The sequence below is a fragment of the Cynocephalus volans genome, chromosome 8 (assembly GCF_027409185.1).
Source record: "Cynocephalus volans isolate mCynVol1 chromosome 8, mCynVol1.pri, whole genome shotgun sequence".
NCBI lineage: Eukaryota > Metazoa > Chordata > Mammalia > Dermoptera > Cynocephalidae > Cynocephalus > Cynocephalus volans.
In genome coordinates, this window is record NC_084467.1 from 95,961,555 (window position 1) to 95,981,500 (window position 19,946).

The window sequence follows — 19,946 nt, forward strand, 5'->3', positions numbered from 1 at the left end:
TTTTAGCATGGGGTGGATAGCAGCAGCTGCCAAGCAACCTGTGGTAACAGATGCCCTCATAGCAAGCTAGAAGGGAAGCAGAACTGTTTGCAGGGCTTGCTGAGCCAAAGCTTCACGTGATGTGACATCTGCAGGAGCGTCTGGGATAGCAGAGCTGCTGGCCTGTTTCTAGAAGGATTGCAGTCATGCTTTGTGACTAAGCAAGGGCAGAGCCTCAAACTATGGCAGACTGACATACATGCATGCATCTTTTCCAGGGAGGACCTTCAGTCTTGTTCGCTGTATCCCCCCTCACGCTGTACTGCTTTTTTCATCTTTGGAGAAGAAAGACAGCAATATATAACATAAATATGTTGTACTCAGAAAAGTGCTTGTCCTTCTAATGCCAGTAACCTAATTAAAAAACAGTGCGAGTAGGACTTGTGTAACACACACACACACACACACACATACACACACACACACACACACACACACACAGAGCTACGTGTTTACTACCCAAAAGCATGGCTATGGAACCAAGAATGTAGTTAGAAACTACCATAAAACTCTGAGCAGAGGGAATTGGAGCTTGGAGTCAAGCTTGTGGAAAGCATGGAAGGGAAAGGAAGGCAAGTATCCCTTTCCATTGTAACCTCCTATCAACATGTGCTCCAGGACAGAAGGTGATATGCTTTCTCTGTAAGACTGATCAGAGACACATAACGTGTCAGCGATAGGAGATCTTCCCTGGAGCATTTGCTATTGAAAGGGAGAGAAGCCAAATCCATAGAACACTAAAAATAGAGTTTGATGCATCAGAAAGCACACACAGAGGAGGGTTGTGTTTAGTTCACTTTTGTTCCTAAACACCAGTGAGTGAACAGGAGTTAGGGTAGGTTCATTAGTACCACTTGGGAAACTCATTACTTGTATAGATTCCCAGGTATCACTGCTAGAGACTCAAATTCAGTAGGTTTGAGACTGGGTCTGGGAATTTGTATTTTTGACAAACTCGCCAAGTGATTCTGGCATATGGCTAGGTTTGGGAACCTTAAAAGGATTGCCTCAGTGGGCTCTTCCTAGAAGAGAAATTTCAGTGATGGAAGGCTGAGAAAATAGAGGCCTGTGGCCTCCGAGGAAAGACTGACAACATCTGGAGGGTTCAGAGCAGGACCAGTCCTGTGAGGGCAACTGAGGCTGTATTCTGGACTGTGGTCCAGAGCCCATGTGAGACCCTGTGCTGATCCTAGTTGCCGGCACGGTGTGCTCTCTGAACAGTTGTGTCCATGGATAATTAGAACAGCCAAAGAGCCCAGGGTAAAGGCCAAATGGAAGGGCCAGGATCCTTGGTCCTCGGGGACCAGGGAACTGGGACCACTGAACCCATACCCTGCAAATACCAGGGCACAGAAAATAAAATGGCTATCTGCCATTTCTAGGCATATAAGGCTGGGCTGCTTTGGTCAGAATTCCTTAGGAGACAGTGTGGTCCACATTGGGTAAAGATAAAACCAGTTTATTTAACACATATATAGCACATACTATGTGCTTCTAAGTGCTTTCCATACACTCACTTCATTCGTATAACAGCCTACAAGCCAGGTAATAATGTTATCCCCTTTATATAGATGAAGTAAAAGAGGCCCAGAAAGGTCAAAGTAGCTCACTCCTGTTCACACAGCTAACCAGTTCAGACACAAATTTTCAGGGAGCCAAATAAGTAAGTAGCATTGATTAGCCCTGCTGATCCATGATGACTTTATGGAAAATATTCCTCTATATTTTCATGATTAAGTCATCAATTATTAGTGAAGAAGATCTGGGAATAGGATAGTGAGTGAGCAATCTGCCCTAACTCAAGTGCTTGAACATTCAGTCCTCCATTATTTACATGCTCTGTGAATTACACAAAGCAGCTTTTTATCTTTGCCCAGTGTTGATGGATTTTACTTCTATTCTGCTGTGTCATGTTCAGGGGATCCAAATTCATTTTTCAATTTGTTTAGGCAGGCAAATTAGAGAGACTTAGAGCTCAGGAGGTTATGAAAAACTAGGGGAGCATGGGAGGATAGGAAATTTACAATGGAAAGGGCAAGATGGATCTAGATCCTAGCTCATCTTGAGATTTTACATGATTTACTTAACCTCTCTGAGCCTTAGTTTTCTCATCTGTAAGATGGCAATAAAAATTATCATCCTGCTGGGTTGTTGTAAAGGTTGAGATAATATAATCATACTCAGCATGCAAGTGCAATTAAACTGAAGTGTCTGAAGTTACGTTGCTAACAAAAGGCAGAGCCAGAGTTTGCAGGATGGACTTGTGTCTGTGTGCCGCTAAAGTCCATGCTCACTCGGCTATTCCACACTGCCACCCTGGAATCTGGCCTTTAGAAGTATGTGCCACAATTGCACCCCATGTGACCAAAGTGAAACTTCCAACCCAGAAAGTCCTTTTTGTGTCATTCCTTGGCACCTGGTCATTCTCTTCAAAGGTAAGAGATGGAGGCACCTCACCCACCCCACTCTTCCTTCTTGGACTGAACTTCCAGGGCGACACGCTCCACTTCAGAAGGGTAAGTCTGCACTGTCATGTATTTTTCTTATGGATTGGGGCTCTACCCCATTATACTAAGCAGAGCCTGCTTTAAAATTGAGAAGGGAGAGAGAAATAATGTGTGCATTTGTTTAAAGTTCTGAGCAACTGAATCCATTCAGAGTAGGTTTAAAGGAGGCCAGGGATCCAGTTTCCATTCCCATATAAGCCTCAAACCGAAAAAGAATTCATGCCATATGTTGTGCCTGAATTCATTTTATGGCTGTTTTTATTCTTCATTCTCCTTTTCTCTCCCCAAAATTGCAGGTTATCCCAAAGACTGCTCTTTTGCTTTCTGTGTAGTATAAGCCTGATCCTTGTTCTCACTCTACCACTAGCTGGGCATTCTTGGCAAGTTACTTAACTTCACTAAGCTTCAGTTTCCTTGTCTGTATGGATCAATGAGTTAATCCGCTTAGCATGGTGCCTGGCATATAGTAAGCAGTCAGTAAATATTAGACATTAGCAGCAGCAGTAGTAGTAACCATTTCCACTTCCCTGTATGACCAACTTGAATCTTTAAAACCATTGGTTCTTTGCAAATCCCTCTATGAAAGCTACTTTCTGTCGATGTATATAATGGTTATGTTACAGTTAGTGTTCTCTGCAACTAAACTGATCTAATTCATGTTTGATTATTTTGATTTCAAGTCCCAAAAGAACCATCTCAGTAAATAGATCTCTGCCTAAACTTTCTACGTCTGAGCTCAAATCACCTCCTTTGTGAATCAGCTTTCAACAATAGTTTGGGATCCTAAAGCACTGACAGCCTCTCCCATACATATGTTGCACAAAGTTGTTGAATAAATGATTCTTGGGGTTTTTTTTTTTTTTGGTTCATTTAGGTATATTGTATCATTAAGGCATTTATCTTTTCGATCAACTTTTGACTACCTACAGTATACCAAGAATCGTGCTCTTTAATTAGATTATAAATAATTCAGGGAAAGAAGTGGCTTTCTCATTTCTTTGAGCCTCCTGAAAGTCCAGCACAGTTCTGAGCACAGTTCTGGAGGGCACCTCATATTTCTGCACAATTATTGTGTCCCTGAAAAATGAATAAAGTAAACTTCGGGGGAGAAGTCAATTTTCCATTCAGTAGTTGAGCTGGCAACTGAGTGAAATCTACTACTAATCGCTTTGCAAAGTGAAGAATTCTTTTGTAAAGCGAAATAAGTCCATGTAGGCGTGAATTCGGAATTTCATGGTTCGTGTTAGCTCGCAATCCACTGGCACATGTCCGCTTTGCGACATCACAGAACTTCGAACCTCGGGTGTCAGCAGCCTCCCGCGAGGGGGCGCCCGACTGCCTGCAGTGATTCCACCCTCACTGCGCAGCCTCCGTCCACGGGTGGGCGGGAATCCTCTTGTGACTCGCGTGACGTCACCGGAGGGCGCGGTCCGTGGGAGAGGGCGGGGTCTTCCTCACACCGAGGGGCGGGGCCACGCGAACGCCGCTTTCACGGCCGAAGTAGGTTGGGACTGGGAGGTGGTGGTTGGTGCTCTGCAGTGCTGGGAAGATGGCGCCGCCGGTGACTGAACGGGGGCTGAAGAGCGTCGTGTGGCAGAGTGAGTGCGGTGGGGTAGGGACTGAGAAAAGGAGGGCCTGGAGGCCGCCGCGCCGGGCCTTGTTTTCCTGTCCCAACCGGCAGGCAGTCTCTTGAGGGAGCCGCCGTGGACACCTGTTGCTTTGGATCCCGCGTGCCTGTTAGGACTTCTTCCTGCTTTTGCGTTCTCAGCCCTTTTTGTTGCCAGCATCAGGGATGAGCGGGTGCGACCGGACGCGGCCTTCTCGCCGGTGTCGGGCATCCCCTCTACTCTGTTGGGCTCTGGCCCCGAGGCTCCTCCCCGGGAGCCGCCCGGGGCCGGCTTTCCCTTCCGCGGCCCCTGCGCGTACCCTCGGCGCGCTCCCCACTGTCCTCGGCTGCCGCCCGGGCCCCACCAGTCGGGGATGTCTCTCCACCCCGGACAGTCTGGGCGCTGTTTCTGTATCCCGCACCACGTCCTCCCTACACTTAAGTTCTAAAGACTGCTTATTCGTGTTAGCCTCAAGGAGGGTTTTACAACCGTACTTTTAAGTGTCCTTTAAAAGAAAAACAAAAAGCTCACTGTTAAACAGACCCTTTTCCCACTATTCTTGGAGGAGTCTATTTTCTAAAAAGTTATTGAGAGGGGACCATTGGAATGATTAAATGTAACCGTGACAGCTCCCTGCGTAGCCGGGGCAAAGCAGCACCTTCACCTTTCCCTTTACACTTCGGAGCCAGTCCCTGTTGTTAGGACCCTACTACTTATTCGCTACAGTATCTACTTATCTACTACTTATTCTGCAGTATCATCTATGACTTTCATAAAATCGCTCCAAACCTGGGTCTGGCAGGTTGGAGAAGGTATGAAACCACCGAACAGTAAGAACCATCTTTGTTTGGCATCGCTGAGTTCAAAGTAATTATGGTCTAGTAGTGGAGAGGGAGTAACATCTAATTAATGTTTCTTACTCCAACTTGTTGAGCAAAGAACAAAAATGATTTAGTTAACACAATTCTGGGAGTTAGAGAGTTCCTTGTGTAAAATGAAAAATCCAAACCAGTACCTGGGATAGTACTTAACGTTTCACAGACACTAAACAAGAGTATAAATAGATTTAAAAGATAACAAAAAATATGAAATTATCTTTTTTTAAAAATTCGTTGATTTTAATGTTGGCGTTTTGTTTTTCAGTATTTACATGGTTGACTTCTAAGATTTGGGGATGTTTTGAAACCACAATGGCATTTAAACAGATTTATATGAAAATGGGTAACGAATTGTGTTATGTTAATAATTTCCAAAACATACATGGTGCATAACATCAGCATTTATCAGAAAAAGATTAATGGTAGTAATATTAGTCTTGATAGCATGGAAACTAGGCAAAAGGGAGAGTATAGAGATAACAAAATTTCCATTTTGTGCAGTTAACTTCAGTATCACCAGGCCATCCATCCAGAGGGTAAGATAAAGACAGAGACTGAATGAAAGAAAAAATGTGTAACGGTGTAAAAATAGTTTTTTGAATCTTTGTGTAAATAGAAACAAAACAAAAGACAGGATAATATTCACTTAACATTTATTGAATAAAGCATATTATTGAGAAGAGGGAGCCTCAGTTCTTTAGCAAAAGATGAAGGAGTCTGAAATGAATCTCTAAGAGGTAGGAGAATCATGCATTTGACTGGGAAAAAGGTTTTGCTGGGTTGAAGATAGTATATAGTTAAATGAGGACAGAAAGCTAAATAACCTAGGAACTTTTAATTTACCCAGAAAGTGTAGTAAGAAGAAGGGAACTAATATTTCTTGAACATTTACTCTGTGCCAGGCAGTGCTCTTTACATATGTTAAACTTCATGAGAATTAATATCTCTGTTTCACAGATGTAAAAACTGATACAATTATTGGCATCACAGCATTATTCGTTTTAGCCAAAAAGTGGAAACCATTTAAATGTCCGTGGATTGATGAATGGATAATAAATAAAGGCCATAAAAAACAAATGAAGTACTGATACACATTGATGAATTGTGAAAACATGCTAAATAAAAAAAGCCAGTCACAAAAGACCACTTATTGCATGACCCATTTATATGAAATGTCCAGAATAGGCAAATCAATAGAGACAGAAAGTAGATTAGTGGTTGCCTATATCTGGGGTGATGGGGAGTTTGAGGGAGGATGGCTAAAGGGTAACAGGGTTTCTTTCTTTCTTTTTTTTTTTTTAAAGATGACCGGTAAGGGGATCTTAACCCTTGACTTGGTGTTGTCAGCACCAAGCTCTCCCAAGTGAGCTAACCAGCCATCCCTATATAGGGATCCGAACCCGTGGCCTTGGTGTTATCAGCACCATGCTCTCCCAAGTGAGCCATGGGCCGGCCCCTCAGGGTTTCTTTTTGAAGTAATGAAAATATTCTAAAATTGATTGTGGTGATGTACTGATAGATGCATGCGTGACTGTGAATATGCTGAAAGGCATTGAATTATACACTTTAAGTGGGTGAATTGTATGGTAGGCAAATTATGTCTATTAAAAAAAAACACCTTTCTGATAAAGCTGTTTAAAAAAAAAAAAACACCTGATACAGCTATTAAATACAGACCTAGGATTCACATCCAGGTTTTTTTTTTTTTTTTTTTTTTTTTTTTTTTTTGTGACCGGTAAGGGGATCGTAACCCTTGGCTTGGTGTCGTCTGCACTGCGCTCAGCCAGTGAGCGCACCAGCCATCCTTATATAGGATCCGAACCCGCGGCCTCGGGTTCGGCCCACACATCCAGGTATTTTTGACTGCAGAGTTAATGTGTGACCTGTCTGTGGTTTTCCATAATGTTTAAACCTTAGTGCAGGGTGTTATCTTATGCCCAGTGTACTGCAGTAGCCTCCTAACTGAGCCTCCAAGTGTTTGCTCTTTCTCACTCCAGTCCATCTGGCAAATAGCTGCCAGAATAACTTTCCTGTAAATAGTACTGTGCTATGATCATGCCATTCTTTTGTTTGAAGACCTGCAGAGACCCTCAGTTGTCTAAAGTTCATTTCAAACACTTAGTCTGCTTTCGAAGACCCAACCTGGCCCCAACCTATCTTGTTATTCTTACCTACTTTCACCTGTTTAGTCTTGACGTTGTATCTAGTCTACACTGTTTACTCTTCCTGACATCTTTCTCCTCCGTATCTTATCTTGATGCTGTTTCCTCTGTCTAGAATGCATCTTTTTCCCTATTCTGCGCCTATCCAAATTTTAGCCAGCCTTTAAGTCTCAGCTGAAATGGACTGCTACTTCCATAGTGGCTTCTCATTTTAACCCAGCCTCTTATGCTTCTGTAGCACTTAGCTTACTTTTCTTGAATGGCACTTTGCACTACTGCCTTATGTGAATCTCTTAATAAGCTATTTGAAGGTAGGCACACTGTTGTGTCTTGTAGCATTTTAAATCCTAACAGGCCCTAGCAGAATGTGATGGATAACAGTCCTTGTTAAAAATAAATGAAAGACTCAGTTTTATTTTTCCCTATTTCTTGCTATCTGAACTCCCCATTTATACAATAAATATTATAGAATTCATATGGGAATGTAGTAGTAGAAGGCATTCAAGTTCTCAGCCCTCTTCAAGCTTGCATTCAGGTAGGGCCTAATAGAAAATAAAAAGGTAAAGAATAAACATGATTATTTCAGTTTGTGGTATAAGGAGAGAGAGGCTACTCTAGATAGGTGGATTAGGAAAAGTCTCTCTGAGTAGGTGACATTTGAGCTGATACCGAAAACATGAGAAGGAATCAGGCTTTAGAGACTACCTCAAAACCCCTTTAAAAAAAAAAGAAAAACTTCAATATTTTGAGTGGGAAAGACTACATTTATTTACAAAACTAATTCCCATATTTAAAATCAGTGAAGATTTCTGTTGCTCATTTGCCACTTTTTGCTACAGGGAAGTGGTAGCAAAAATATCACTGGTAAATATTTTAAGTACAAATTTGATGAAGTTTATTTAAAAAATAAACGGCAAAACAACAGTAATTTAACCACAAAGCAAGTTCAAATCTCTGATGGCATTTCCTTTTCTTATTCGTGATGTTATTCTTTATTTTCTCTCATATCTATAAACAGTAGTCTAGTGTAATGTCCGTAATTCATATCTGTTGAATATTTTAGAGGAAACTAGAGAAAATGAACTCAGATAAATTGCAAACGCTTTTAAATAAAAATAATCAGAGTATTTATTTGAGCCAATAAGCCTTTCCCTTTTTCACATTTTCCTTCTGGTCTTTATATAGATCCAGACATATTTTTTATTTGTTCTGTAACTTCCTTTTTTATACAACTAACACTGACTGAACATTTTCCATGTTCCTTCACAATCTTTGTAATTAATATTTTAAATTACTTTTTAAATACCTTAAGGTGGCAAAAAATTTTGATAGCAGAAAAAAGTATAAAATAAAATTAACCTTCCTCCCAACCCAGACCCCCAGACTCCCTCTCCAGAGACAACTACTCTTAGGTTTCTTATAAATCCTTCTACAGGTTTTCTGTGCAAATACAAGAGTGCACAGAATCATATATTTTTGGTTTTGTTTTAGTTAATTATCTTTGTTTTATGTCTTTCATTCTGGTTGCTTCCTCTTTTAAGTTTATTTTGTTGAGCAAAATTGTCTTTTTTAAAATTATTTGATATTTACATGGTTACTTATTCACTTAAGTCATTGTTTTTTGAGTATCTACCCTGTTCTTTGATCTCCTGGAATTCACAGTTGAGTGTGAGAGAAGACAGCTACTCAAGTACTGAGTGCTGTATTAGCAGTATGAAAAACTTTTATGTGAGAAAAAGGAATTATTTCCTCTCTAGGGGTGGATCAGGGAAGACTTGGAAGAGGAGGTGATATTTAAGATGGTTCTTGAAAGGTAGTAAGCTTTTGCCAGGCAGGGAAAAATCTGAGCCAAGCCCTAAGTGTGAAAAGTATGTGATTATTTATGGAAGAGGGAGCAATTCCTTTTGATTTATTGCAAAGGATCGGGGGATGTAGACCAAAAGATTGCAGTCAGATTATGAGGAGTCCTGAATGCTATGTTAAATAGTTTAGACATTCTGTAGGCAGTGGGGAACTGTTAAAGATAAGTTTTTCCCCCTCCTTCTCAAATAGCAGTCACCAGCATTTTTGGCTATCTATTAATTCCAAAAGGAAGCTATTTTCTTGTTCCTATTTTGAAGGGAAATGACTCAGATTTAAGTATAATGGTAGTGTATAGTGTACAGCTAAATGTACAGCTGGATGAATTTTTTACCAATGTAACTACCACCCAGATCAATATATAAAATCTTTCCAAGCATCCTATGACCCTTCCCAGTCCAAACCCCACTTTCTCCCCTGGAGTGACCCCTTTTCTGACATCACCATCAAACAATTTTATAATGGTGGCTTTTTACCTTCACACCTTTATGGTTAAGAGAGAAATCCTCCAGACCTTTTATTGTAAAGTATTTTTTTAAGAATAAAGACTGAATTTACTAAGTTTCTACCTAGAAAGAATTGCTTTAATATTTGCCTTTGTATATATTTAATTGGCCTTATAGTAGTACTCATTTTCATATATTCTGCTTTCATACATTTTGAACATTGTCTTGAAAGCTCTGAGTGGTCTTTCCCATGCACAGTTCAATCTGTTTTTATTCAACTGACTCATGATGATTATTGCTTTTGCTTCCTGCACCAGGTCCCTGGGTTTGCCTTTATGAAGATTCTTATCTGTTAACTGAATAACCTGGGCCAGAGGCAGGCAGAATCTGTTGGAATCATAATTTAATAACATGTTTTAGTTTTCTGAAAATGTAAATTTCTTTATGGCCTACAAGTCTGATTTTTTTACTTTTCACTATTTGATTTTCAAAAACATTGTCATTATGTACTATTATAAAAGGCTGGTTTATTATTTCTCCTCATTGGACTAATATTGGAAGACTTGGTTTCCAATCTAGGTTGTACTTCGGTTTCCTAACTTAATGAGGGGTTTGGACTACATTTTCTTTACAGTGTTTTTTCAGCTTGAATTCTCCATGATTCCATTTTTTAAATTTTCAATTTTTAAAAGTTCGTTATATTATCTTTATTTCTGCTTGCATTCATAATGGTTTTCTCTTATGCCATAATTTTCTTTTGTATTGTTTTGTTTGGGACACAAATATTTAATATTAGGTTTTTATTGCTTAAATGACATTTTACAGATTATTTCTGTCTCAAGGCTTTTTGCTCTGACATCTGCTTTCTTTTTTTTTTTTTTAAGATGACCAGTAAGGGGATCTTAACCCTTGACTTGGTGTTGTCAGCACTATGCTCTCCTAAAGGAGCTAACCGGCCATCCCTATATAGGGATCCAAACCTGTGGCCTTAGTGTTATCAGCACCAAACTCTCCCAAGTGAGCTACGGGCTGGCCCTGACATCTGCTTTCTTATAACGATTCCTTGCTCTTCTTTTATTTACTTAGGCATGATTTTAGTCCCTTGCCAGCAAATTAAAAATAAATTCCATATATATTAAAATCTAAAATGTGAAAAGTGAAACTAAAAAATATGGAAAAAATGTAGGATAATATGGGTTAGACTTTTTTTAAAAATTAGTTTGTAACCCAGATGCCATGAAAGGGAAGACTTTATTATATAAAAATTATGAATTCCTGTGTGGTAGAAGACATCATGCATGAACAAAATCAAGAGCTAAACTATAGACTTAAAAATATTGACCACACGTATGAGAGAAAGGCTTAATATATACAAAATGCCTACAAATTGATTAGGGAAAGGTAATGACACAAATGAAAAATGAGCAAAGGACATAAACAGGCAACGTGCAAATTAGGACATACAATTGTGTGTCCTTTATTACAATTGTGGTGAAGAAGGGAGTGTGGAATTGAGAGGTAATTGAAGTTGAAGGCAAGCAGACTTAGGTTACTGCACTGGTCTGGGAAAGAAGGCTGAACTGTGGTAAAGGAGGTAGAAAGGGGAAGATAGATGATAACAGGAGAGATTTGATTTAGGAGGTAGAATCAATAGGATTTAAGCTGAGGAAGGATCATCCTAGAGTAGATTCCAATCTAGAAGACTAAGTAGTGGTGTTGCTGCTTATTGATAGCAGGAAAGAGAAGGAATAGGTTTGGAGAGAAAAAATAGTTTAGGTTTAAAACACAGTGAGTGCAAGTTGAGGTGTCCAGTAAGCAGTTGGAAATATACGAGGGTATTTCAAAAAGTTTGTGGAAAAATAGAATTAAAAGCTAACATGAATCTTTCCATGAACTTTTTGAAGTATTGTCATATAGATGTATATATCAGAAAAGGGAGCTGAATTAGAGATCAGGATTTAGGGTACAGCATTTGACGGTCATGGAAGCCATAGATTTAGATGAGCCAGAGGAGATAGAAGAGAATAGGGTACCTTTTCAAGGTTTATATTGAGGTTATCTTTTAGTACTGGTCGTTTTTCTCCCTCTTGTTTCCTTGAGTATGATTTTCACATTGTGAGGCTTTCCTTAAAAACTCGTATTCATAGATTATTTTCTATTTTCCAAACAAATTAGTTTCTATTGCATTATTAGTTTTATTAATACTTTTTTATGTGTGATTTAAGATAGTAGTGCCTTCAGCATTGCTCATGCTATGCACTACCCTGTTTGTTCTACTCTGACACTTCCTCTTTGGCATTAGAGTTTTAAATATATTTCCTTTTGTACTTCAGAGAAACAAAATAAGCAAAAATAGGGTAGTTGGCATTAATAAGTCATTGTTTGGTTGGGTAGCATTTGGACCAGTGGAAGATCAATTTAGAGATCAGATAGAAGCCAGTCAATGAGTATGTTGAATAAAAGAGTTTAGATTTTATTCTATAGGCAGGAGTGAGCATTTGAGGGAATTTTGAGGTGGGTGTTGATATAAACAAAGGGTGGTGTTTCAGGAAGATGACTCTGAGACCAGTATGAGAAATGGATTGAAAAGGCAAAGGGTTGGAGGTGGGAAGCAGGAAATCCAGATAGGCGTCTATTGCAGTAGTTCAGTCAGAGATAAGAATCAAGGTGTGCCAAGAGGGAATTTAAAGTCTCTTACCCTCCAAACTGAGAGGGAACTTGGAAACTAAAAAGTGAAACAGACAATTCCATATGGGATAACTTACAGGGAGGTCCCACATGGTGAACAATCAGACGTCTGCAGCAGATGAGAGCTCTAACTCTCTGGCTTTGGACAAAGTTTATATAGAAAAAGCAGTGTTACTAAAAATAACTTCAAGGAAACAGCTTAAGAAAAATAAGTTGATAACATCGCTCACCACGTGTCCTGTAATCTATGAAGCAGGGGACTTGTGAGGCTATCGTGCACACTTACTGACACCACTCACTGCAATGTGTGTCATTTACTCCCTTAAACTTCCTGTTACAATTGCTGTTAAGGTTACTACATTACTAGCCAGTGAGACAAAGGAGAGAGTTTAAGCAAGAGTCAGCATGGCAGGTGTAAAAAAAGGTAGAGTCAGTCCTGTTTGCCATCCAACCCTCTACCCCTGACGTCTTCGTGGCCCACACATTATCTGCCAGTCTTCTGCGATGACCCTAGGTCCAGATATTGGGAGGTGCTTGCATTCCTTTCCCACAACAGCAATAGAAGCAACAAGAGGAACATCTATGCCTAGCCAGCAAAGAAAGATACTAAGAACTACTGTTCTCCATTTGCCAAAGAGAAGTAAGCCATCTAGTAAAAACATCTGCAAAGGAAAGATCTACTTGATTAATGGCTTTCTTCATATGAGAAAGAAAATCAGTTATATTGGCTTCCTATGAAGGAATACAAGTACAGCATTCTTGTCCAATCAAGGCACAGGTTGCTCCCTGTGTAGCAGTATATCCAGAGCCATGCAGTTTTGTAATACCACCTTTCTCATTTGAGCAGTTTCCTGATTCAAAAGGGAAATGCTGTCTAGAATCATTTAGGACTGTGTCCATAAATTTGGCCAAGCCTGTAATTTCCAGTTTTGTACTTATTCCTGAATATTAAGGAAAGAATATGGATAGAGGTCATTCACACCATGTCATACTTTGAGCCCAAAGAGACGAGAACAGATTGTTGAAGGACACTGGGCAAAATATCATATATTCTACCTGGTAGGGAGCAAATCCTAGGGCATATCTGCCAGTCCATCGTATGGTATATATGGCCATTGGTTGGTTCCACATATCCAGATGCTGTTCTGTTCTTAAGGGCTAGAAAAGCGCCCTTATCTGAAAATGACTTGTTTTCACCACCAGTCCATTCTGAGTCTAGTACCTTGTGTATGGTTTGACAGGCAGGTGGCAGTAGCCATCCCATGTGCCTATACACACACACCCACAAAGTGATATGGTTCAGCCTCTTGATACAAAAGAGGGCCATTGAGCCTAACATTCCATGCTTGGCACACACCCACCCTAGGCCATCCCAAGTGTGGTATGCTGTGGGTATCCTAGAAGCATTTGTGCAGTGTCTAACTAATAAAAAAATGTGGTGTTTGATTTCATTCCAGCTGAATAAGGAAGAAGGCCTTAAAGTGGTATTTAGGGTTCTGAGAGACAGAGTTCTTACTTTGGGATATAGCAAGTCCTACCCATAATTCCCATTCATTCAAATTGAAGAGGAGGACTTTCCATGGCATTCCTTTGGCACTGGACATTGGCAGCAGTCTGCAAACCCAGCAGTCAGTGATTGTGGGTCTCAGCATATTTAGCTGCACATTAGAGGAAGGCATTCCCAGGTACTGCTAGTAAGAGTCCGATGAGGAAGTAGCTATGGGCAATAAGATAAATGTTTCAAATGTATTAGGGAAAGTCTTCATTCAGCAAGAATATAGTTGCAGTTTGATCACCATGTGCTACCACGCCTGGTTTTAGCACTTTCCCTGGAGGGCTATACCATATATTTTGGCCCTTGATGCTGTTGATATGGGCAAGGATATTATAAACAGGAGCTTCTGTTGTCACCCATAAAAGCAGACCTACTTCTGTGTTTTAGGGGACATGGGGAAGTCACATATGTCATGGTTGGACCCTCCCCTAAATAAAAAAGAGGGCTGAGTGTGATGCCAGAGGTAAGGCCACCCCTGATGGGATAAGGATATCAGGCCACCTGTGAGGGGGATATAATTTTAATGTCCAGTCAACGAAAGTTTTCCCAGGTATTTGTATTTGGACTTTTAAAGCTCTAGTGATTGGCATACATTCAGCCAATCAGTCACAAGCAGACATGTGTCCCATGGTGGGTGCAGCATTTATCAGTCTGATGGCTTCTGTCAGTCAAGGGGACCATCCCTTCAGGATTCTGTCTGGTGATAAAGTCTTCAGGGTGGTTTTAATCATGCTGTTCATCCTCTCAATGAGACCTGCAGCTTTAGGATTATAAGGCAGAGGAAAAGTCCATAGTATGTCGTGGGACTCAGCTCACTCATGTTTGGTGAAATGGCTTTCTAGGTCACTGTCAATTTGTGACGGGGTTCCGTACATATTCTCCAATTTGGTGAGTCCCTTTATAGCAGTAGCCTGATTCGCTCTTTACAGGTGAAGGCTTGTATAAGGCCAGTTGCTGTGTCTGTACGTGTTAAAATATACATATGCCCTTCAGATGTTGGTGGAGGCCCCAGATAATCTACCTGCCATATGATGACTGGGTGGTTAGATCAACCGATGTGCCCTGGTACATTCTCAGTGGGCATTGCTGCAGCTGGAATTGCAGGCAATCCTTATCAGCAACCTGCACATTTGAATATTTAATTGGTAAATGAAGCCTTTTTACTATTTCCCAAGTTTTCTTTGGTTCTCAATGGTCAGATTTATGACGAACCCAATCTGCCATGTCAGAGGGGTCATCAGATCCTCCAGCTGAACGGCTTGGGCCCTGGTGAGGGCATCAGCCTCATGGATGCCTGGTAGGGTAGTCTGGGAGTGAGCTGATACATGCCATAAAGACACCTAAGCTGTCGGCTGTGTACATGCTTCCCATATGTCTCTCCATAGCTTGGATACCCATAACAGTTTTCCAAGCACAGTCCAATTTTCACGGTGCCATTGTGGCATCCAAATAGTCAAAACTTTCCAAAAGCCCAGCTTTCAGTGGCTACATTGAGTAGCATCAGTTCGTGGGTCAGTATGATCCACATTGCTCATAGTTCAGCCCACTGGCTACTCTATTTAGTCCCATCCTCAAACTAGATAATGTCACAGTCCAATCTGACAGCAGAGGAACGCCAGGTGGGTGGATTCCCCTGGCTGCTACCATCACGTCCAGGTGTAGGGGGAGAAGTGCCCACTTCCTCTTGCACTTGTGGGAGAAGTGGAGCAAAGTCTATGATCTTTGGAGTGGGATCCGAGTCCACATACGCGACTGGTCCCAATAGAGTATGCAGCTCCTAAGACAACAGGCTGGTGTTATATGAACTCCATTGCTGCAAATACTTGTGCCATTTCTGCAAAGTGCTTATCTGTGCACATACTCTCTTTGGTTTTAAGAACATGTCCTTAATCCATCTTCCTACTGGCAGGGAGGTCAGTACTTCCACTAGCAGGTTGGTTGTTAAGCCTTCTGTTTGTTGTAGAGCCAGATATGTAACCAAAAGTTTTTCTTTTACTTTTCTTTTTCTTTTTTTTTTTTTAAAAAAAGATGACCAGTAAGGGGATCTTAACCCTTGACTTGGTGCTGTCAGCACCACGCTCTCCCAAGTGAGCCAACCGGCCATCCCTATATAGGCATCCAAACCCGTGGCCTTGGTGTTATCAGCACCACACTCCCAAGTGAGCCACAGGCAAGCCCTCAAAAGTTGTTTTTCAGTGGGGCTATATCTGATTTCTGCACCTTTCCATAGTTGTGACCAAATCTGCAATGGGATGTGTTTCCCATTCTGCTTCTGCTACAAGCCCTAACCAAATCCCTCTGGGTAAAAACTAACATCCATTTCACATCTTACATTTGTCATCAGCATTTCTAAAGCTTGTACTTATTTTACCGCTATCTTAGCCTTGTCAAATGCTTCTCGTTGGGGAGTGCCCCATCCCATTTGGTTCCCCTTTTTACCATAGTGTAAAAGGGTCTTAGGATTTGAGCTAAATGGAGCATAAAGGATACCAGTAACTCAATTCCACAAAAGTTTGTCAGTCTTTCACAGATTGACGAACAGGGAAAGCTGTAGTTTATTTACAGCCACCTGTGGCATAACTTCTGTCTTCCCTGACAAGATAACTCACAGAAATTTTACCAACTGCCCCAGCCCTGGTATCTTGTTGGTATTTACGTCCCATCGCCTTTTCTTCAAGTGTACCTGGAAAGACACTGCATTTGGGAAAAAGACAGTAAATCATTATTGGTTAGCATGATATCATCAGTATGGTTACACGCTTTAAAGGGTGCATCTGCTTTCCATCTTTCCAGGTCCTTGCTACCATGCCATGACAAATGGTGCAACTATTTAAGTAGCTTTTGGGGGCAGTACCTGAAAGGTCTACTGCTTCCCATCTTGGGTGAAGGCAAACTAATCTTAAGACTAAAGAAAGCATTTGCCAAATCCAGCATACAGTGGTATGTCTTGAGGGAAGTAGATATCCGTTCTAGCAAAGAGGCTATATGAGGCACTGCCTCATGTGTAGAGTAATTCACTGTCAAATGCCAGGTGCCGTTAGGCTTCCTCACTGACTACACAGAGCTAATATATGGGCTTCAGGCTGGCCACATCACTTCTGTCTTTTCTAATTCTTGAATGGTTGCCGTAATCTCTTCATGCCCTCCTGGCAGTTTGTACTGTTTAGTGGTGATAACCTGGTGAGGCCTGGGTGGTCTCATAGGGTTCTCAGTTTGCGCGTCCTACCAATACAGTTTTGTTCAAATGCGTAGCCTGAATTCACCTGTTGTGGTCCTCAAATCCAAGTCCTTCAGTATATCTACTCCTACGATACATTCCAGAATTGGAGAAATATGTACCAGGAAGAGACAGGGAGGGAAGGTAGTCACCAGTTTGTAAATAGAGTTGTCTTTTTAACTCTGATTGTTTGGCCCCCGTATCTATCACTGGCTTGAATCTCACCCCTAAATTTAGTGGGATTGCCATAAATCGAAGTGCACTTGGCTCCTGTGTGAATTAGAGCCAATACTTTAGTGTGAGACCAATAAATGGTTAATTCTGCATGTGGCCTCTGGACACACACACACACACACACACACACACACACACGTTGCATACCACACACACACACACACCCGTTGCATACACCAGAGGGCAATGTTGACCCAGTCCCTAGTCTTAAGGGGTTGGGGACAGCCACCCCTCAGAGTCCTCCTGGGAAGGAGGGACACAGGGTTGTGCCTATGGTTTTTCTGTATTTGACTTAAGAGGAGTAAATTGCTTGTCCTCCAGGAGAGCTTCCCATAAGGTTATAAGGACTGAATTTGGCATCTTATCAATGTCCTACTTTGGGGTACCTGCTAATACTAGATCATGCCATAATTACTTGCGGGAGACCCTTTTGAGTCCTCAGTCTTTTACATCCCCCTTCTTAGGGTCTTTGGTTTTATCAACCTTTCTATTTCCTTTACGGCGGATTCTCTCAGTTTTGCTTAAGTCAGCAACTATGGATGCTACTGTTTGGATGGGTTGGCCTACCGTGAGACAAGTACTGAATCCAGAGTCCCATACCAGGCACCAAGAGCTGATTGAAAGACTCTTTTTTATTCCTGCCATAAAAAAATTCCTCATCTGGTCCCCTAAAATTTGGGGCATAGATGGTATGCTTTATCCCTAATTCTCTCCCTACATTCTGAAATTCTTTCATAGTTGTCCATCATAATGGAGGAAATGGCACATCCCCTTCATTGGGCCAAGTCAGTTTTACACTTGCTTGCACCCATTCTATCAGATTTTCCAAGTGGCCTTGGTTTTTTCCAGCCCCAGTGACATACAGACACTGTTGCAGGGCAGATTGCACCATCACAGATGCCATCTTTGATATCTCAGAACCATTTAGCGTTATGCCATCTCCTCCTGCGTCCTACAACTGTAGTAGCTATGCAACTACTCCCTCTTTCTGTTTGAACCTTCTAGTTAGCTCTATAAATTCAGTGGGGGAGTATTCCTGCTTGGTGGTCTTAGTACTGCTGGTGGGGTACTCCTCCCTTTCATCTCCTGGCTCTCTAGTGCCTCGGTTTTAGTTTGAATCAAAGTTCTTAACTCAGACATTTCTTCTTCGATAATATCCTTGTCTTCTGATGAGTCATTTTCCCAGGGATCCTTCTGTTTTGGGGGTCCCAGTTCTCCTGCAAAACAATGGTTCTTACATGGGCTTGTGTCAGGTGCCTGCCCTGCATTAAGGCCACTTTATAAGCCATAACTTCAATATGTTCCTCTTGTGGTTGAATCTTTTTGGAAAGTAAGTCCAAATTGGTGAAGCAAGCCATTCTTATATCTTTCTCCAGGCTAGAGCTTCCTTAGTTTTTTCTGATTCCTTCTGTAGCTGTAGCTTCTCCACACTCAACTTCAAAGCACAGAGGAGGTCAAGCTACTGCTTCAATGGCTTGTTCACTTTCCTTCTTCCATTGTTTATTTCCAACAGCTTCAGTTAAATTCCTCGGGCATTTTGGGGGCATCCCTGCACTCACACTCTGGTCAGAAGTGTTCGGTAAACCTAGCCCGGGCCCCCCACATGGAAGTTGCTGGCCAGCCTGGGATTTCCTCTGCCACGTTCCCCTTAGCCATGCTGGCTTCATTCTCAGTCTTCTGGCTGTCTCATCAATTGTGTGAGGAGGAGGTTAAAGTGTAATATTCTCTGAACTGAGAGGGAACTTTGATACCGAAAAATGAAGCAGGCAATTCTACATGGCTTACAGAGAGTTTGAATCAAGAGTAACCTACATACGGAGAGGTTACATATAGTGAACAATCAAACATCTACAGATGAGAGCTCTAACTCTCCTGGCTTCAGGCAAAGTTTATATAGCAAAAACAGCATTACTAAAAATAACTTCAAGGAAACAGCTTAAGAAAAATAAGTTGATAACATCACTCACCAGTGTCCTGTAATCTATGAAGCAGAGGTCTTGTGAGGCTGTTGCGCAGATTTACTGACACCTCTTGCTGCAGTGTCATCCACTCCTTAAATCTTAGTTCCCTTCACACTTACTGTTAAGGATACTGCATAACTAGCCAGTGGGACAAAGGAGAGAGTTCAAGTAGGAGTCAACATGGGAAGGGGATCAAAGGTGGAGTCATTCCTGCTCATCATCTACACAAGGTAGTGGTGGTGACAGTGGCAGTGAAAAATAATGGCTGGATACCAAAAAGAATAAGCAATACTGCCTAATAATTGGATGTAGGGGAAGAAGGAAATAGCCAAGGACTATGACTAAGAAAATGGCAATAAAACCTACAGAAATGAAGTCTAGAGAAGATTTTAGAGAACTACCATATGATCTCAACTTGAGATTTGTAGGTACTTAAGCCTGTTTGGTGTAATTAATTGAATAAAGTCCAAGGAGAGAGGGACTGTAAGATTGTTGAAAATTGAAGGACTGATCCGATGATGAAATTTTGATGGAGAGTATGGTCTGAGGAAGAGTGTAGAACAAGTAGAGCAAAGATAAGAGAATTCAGTCTTAGGGTATATCTGTATTTGTGATGCTGTAGAAATAGATATAAGGTCAGATAGTTTTCGTTAGTGTTTAGAGGAAATACCTTTTCAGTTCTATATTAGTTGATGTGATATTCTTTGACTCCTCCCTAAACATAACTTACCTGTGACCATATCACTTTTCATGGATGCCCCTAATCTTTCTGTCCAAAAAACTAATTTTTTT

General features: G+C 41.2%; 1 protein-coding gene across 1 annotated transcript in view; it reads left to right on the top strand.

Moving 5' to 3' along the window:
- The first annotated feature begins 4,046 nt into the window (after positions 1-4,046).
- STXBP3 (syntaxin binding protein 3) overlaps positions 4,047-19,946 on the top strand; it is a 58,626-nt gene continuing 42,726 nt past the window's right edge. The window contains exon 1 of the mRNA XM_063105460.1: positions 4,047-4,144. Coding sequence (XP_062961530.1) covers positions 4,096-4,144 — 49 coding nt within the window. The 5' untranslated portion in view covers positions 4,047-4,095. The remainder of the gene's footprint in view (positions 4,145-19,946) is intronic.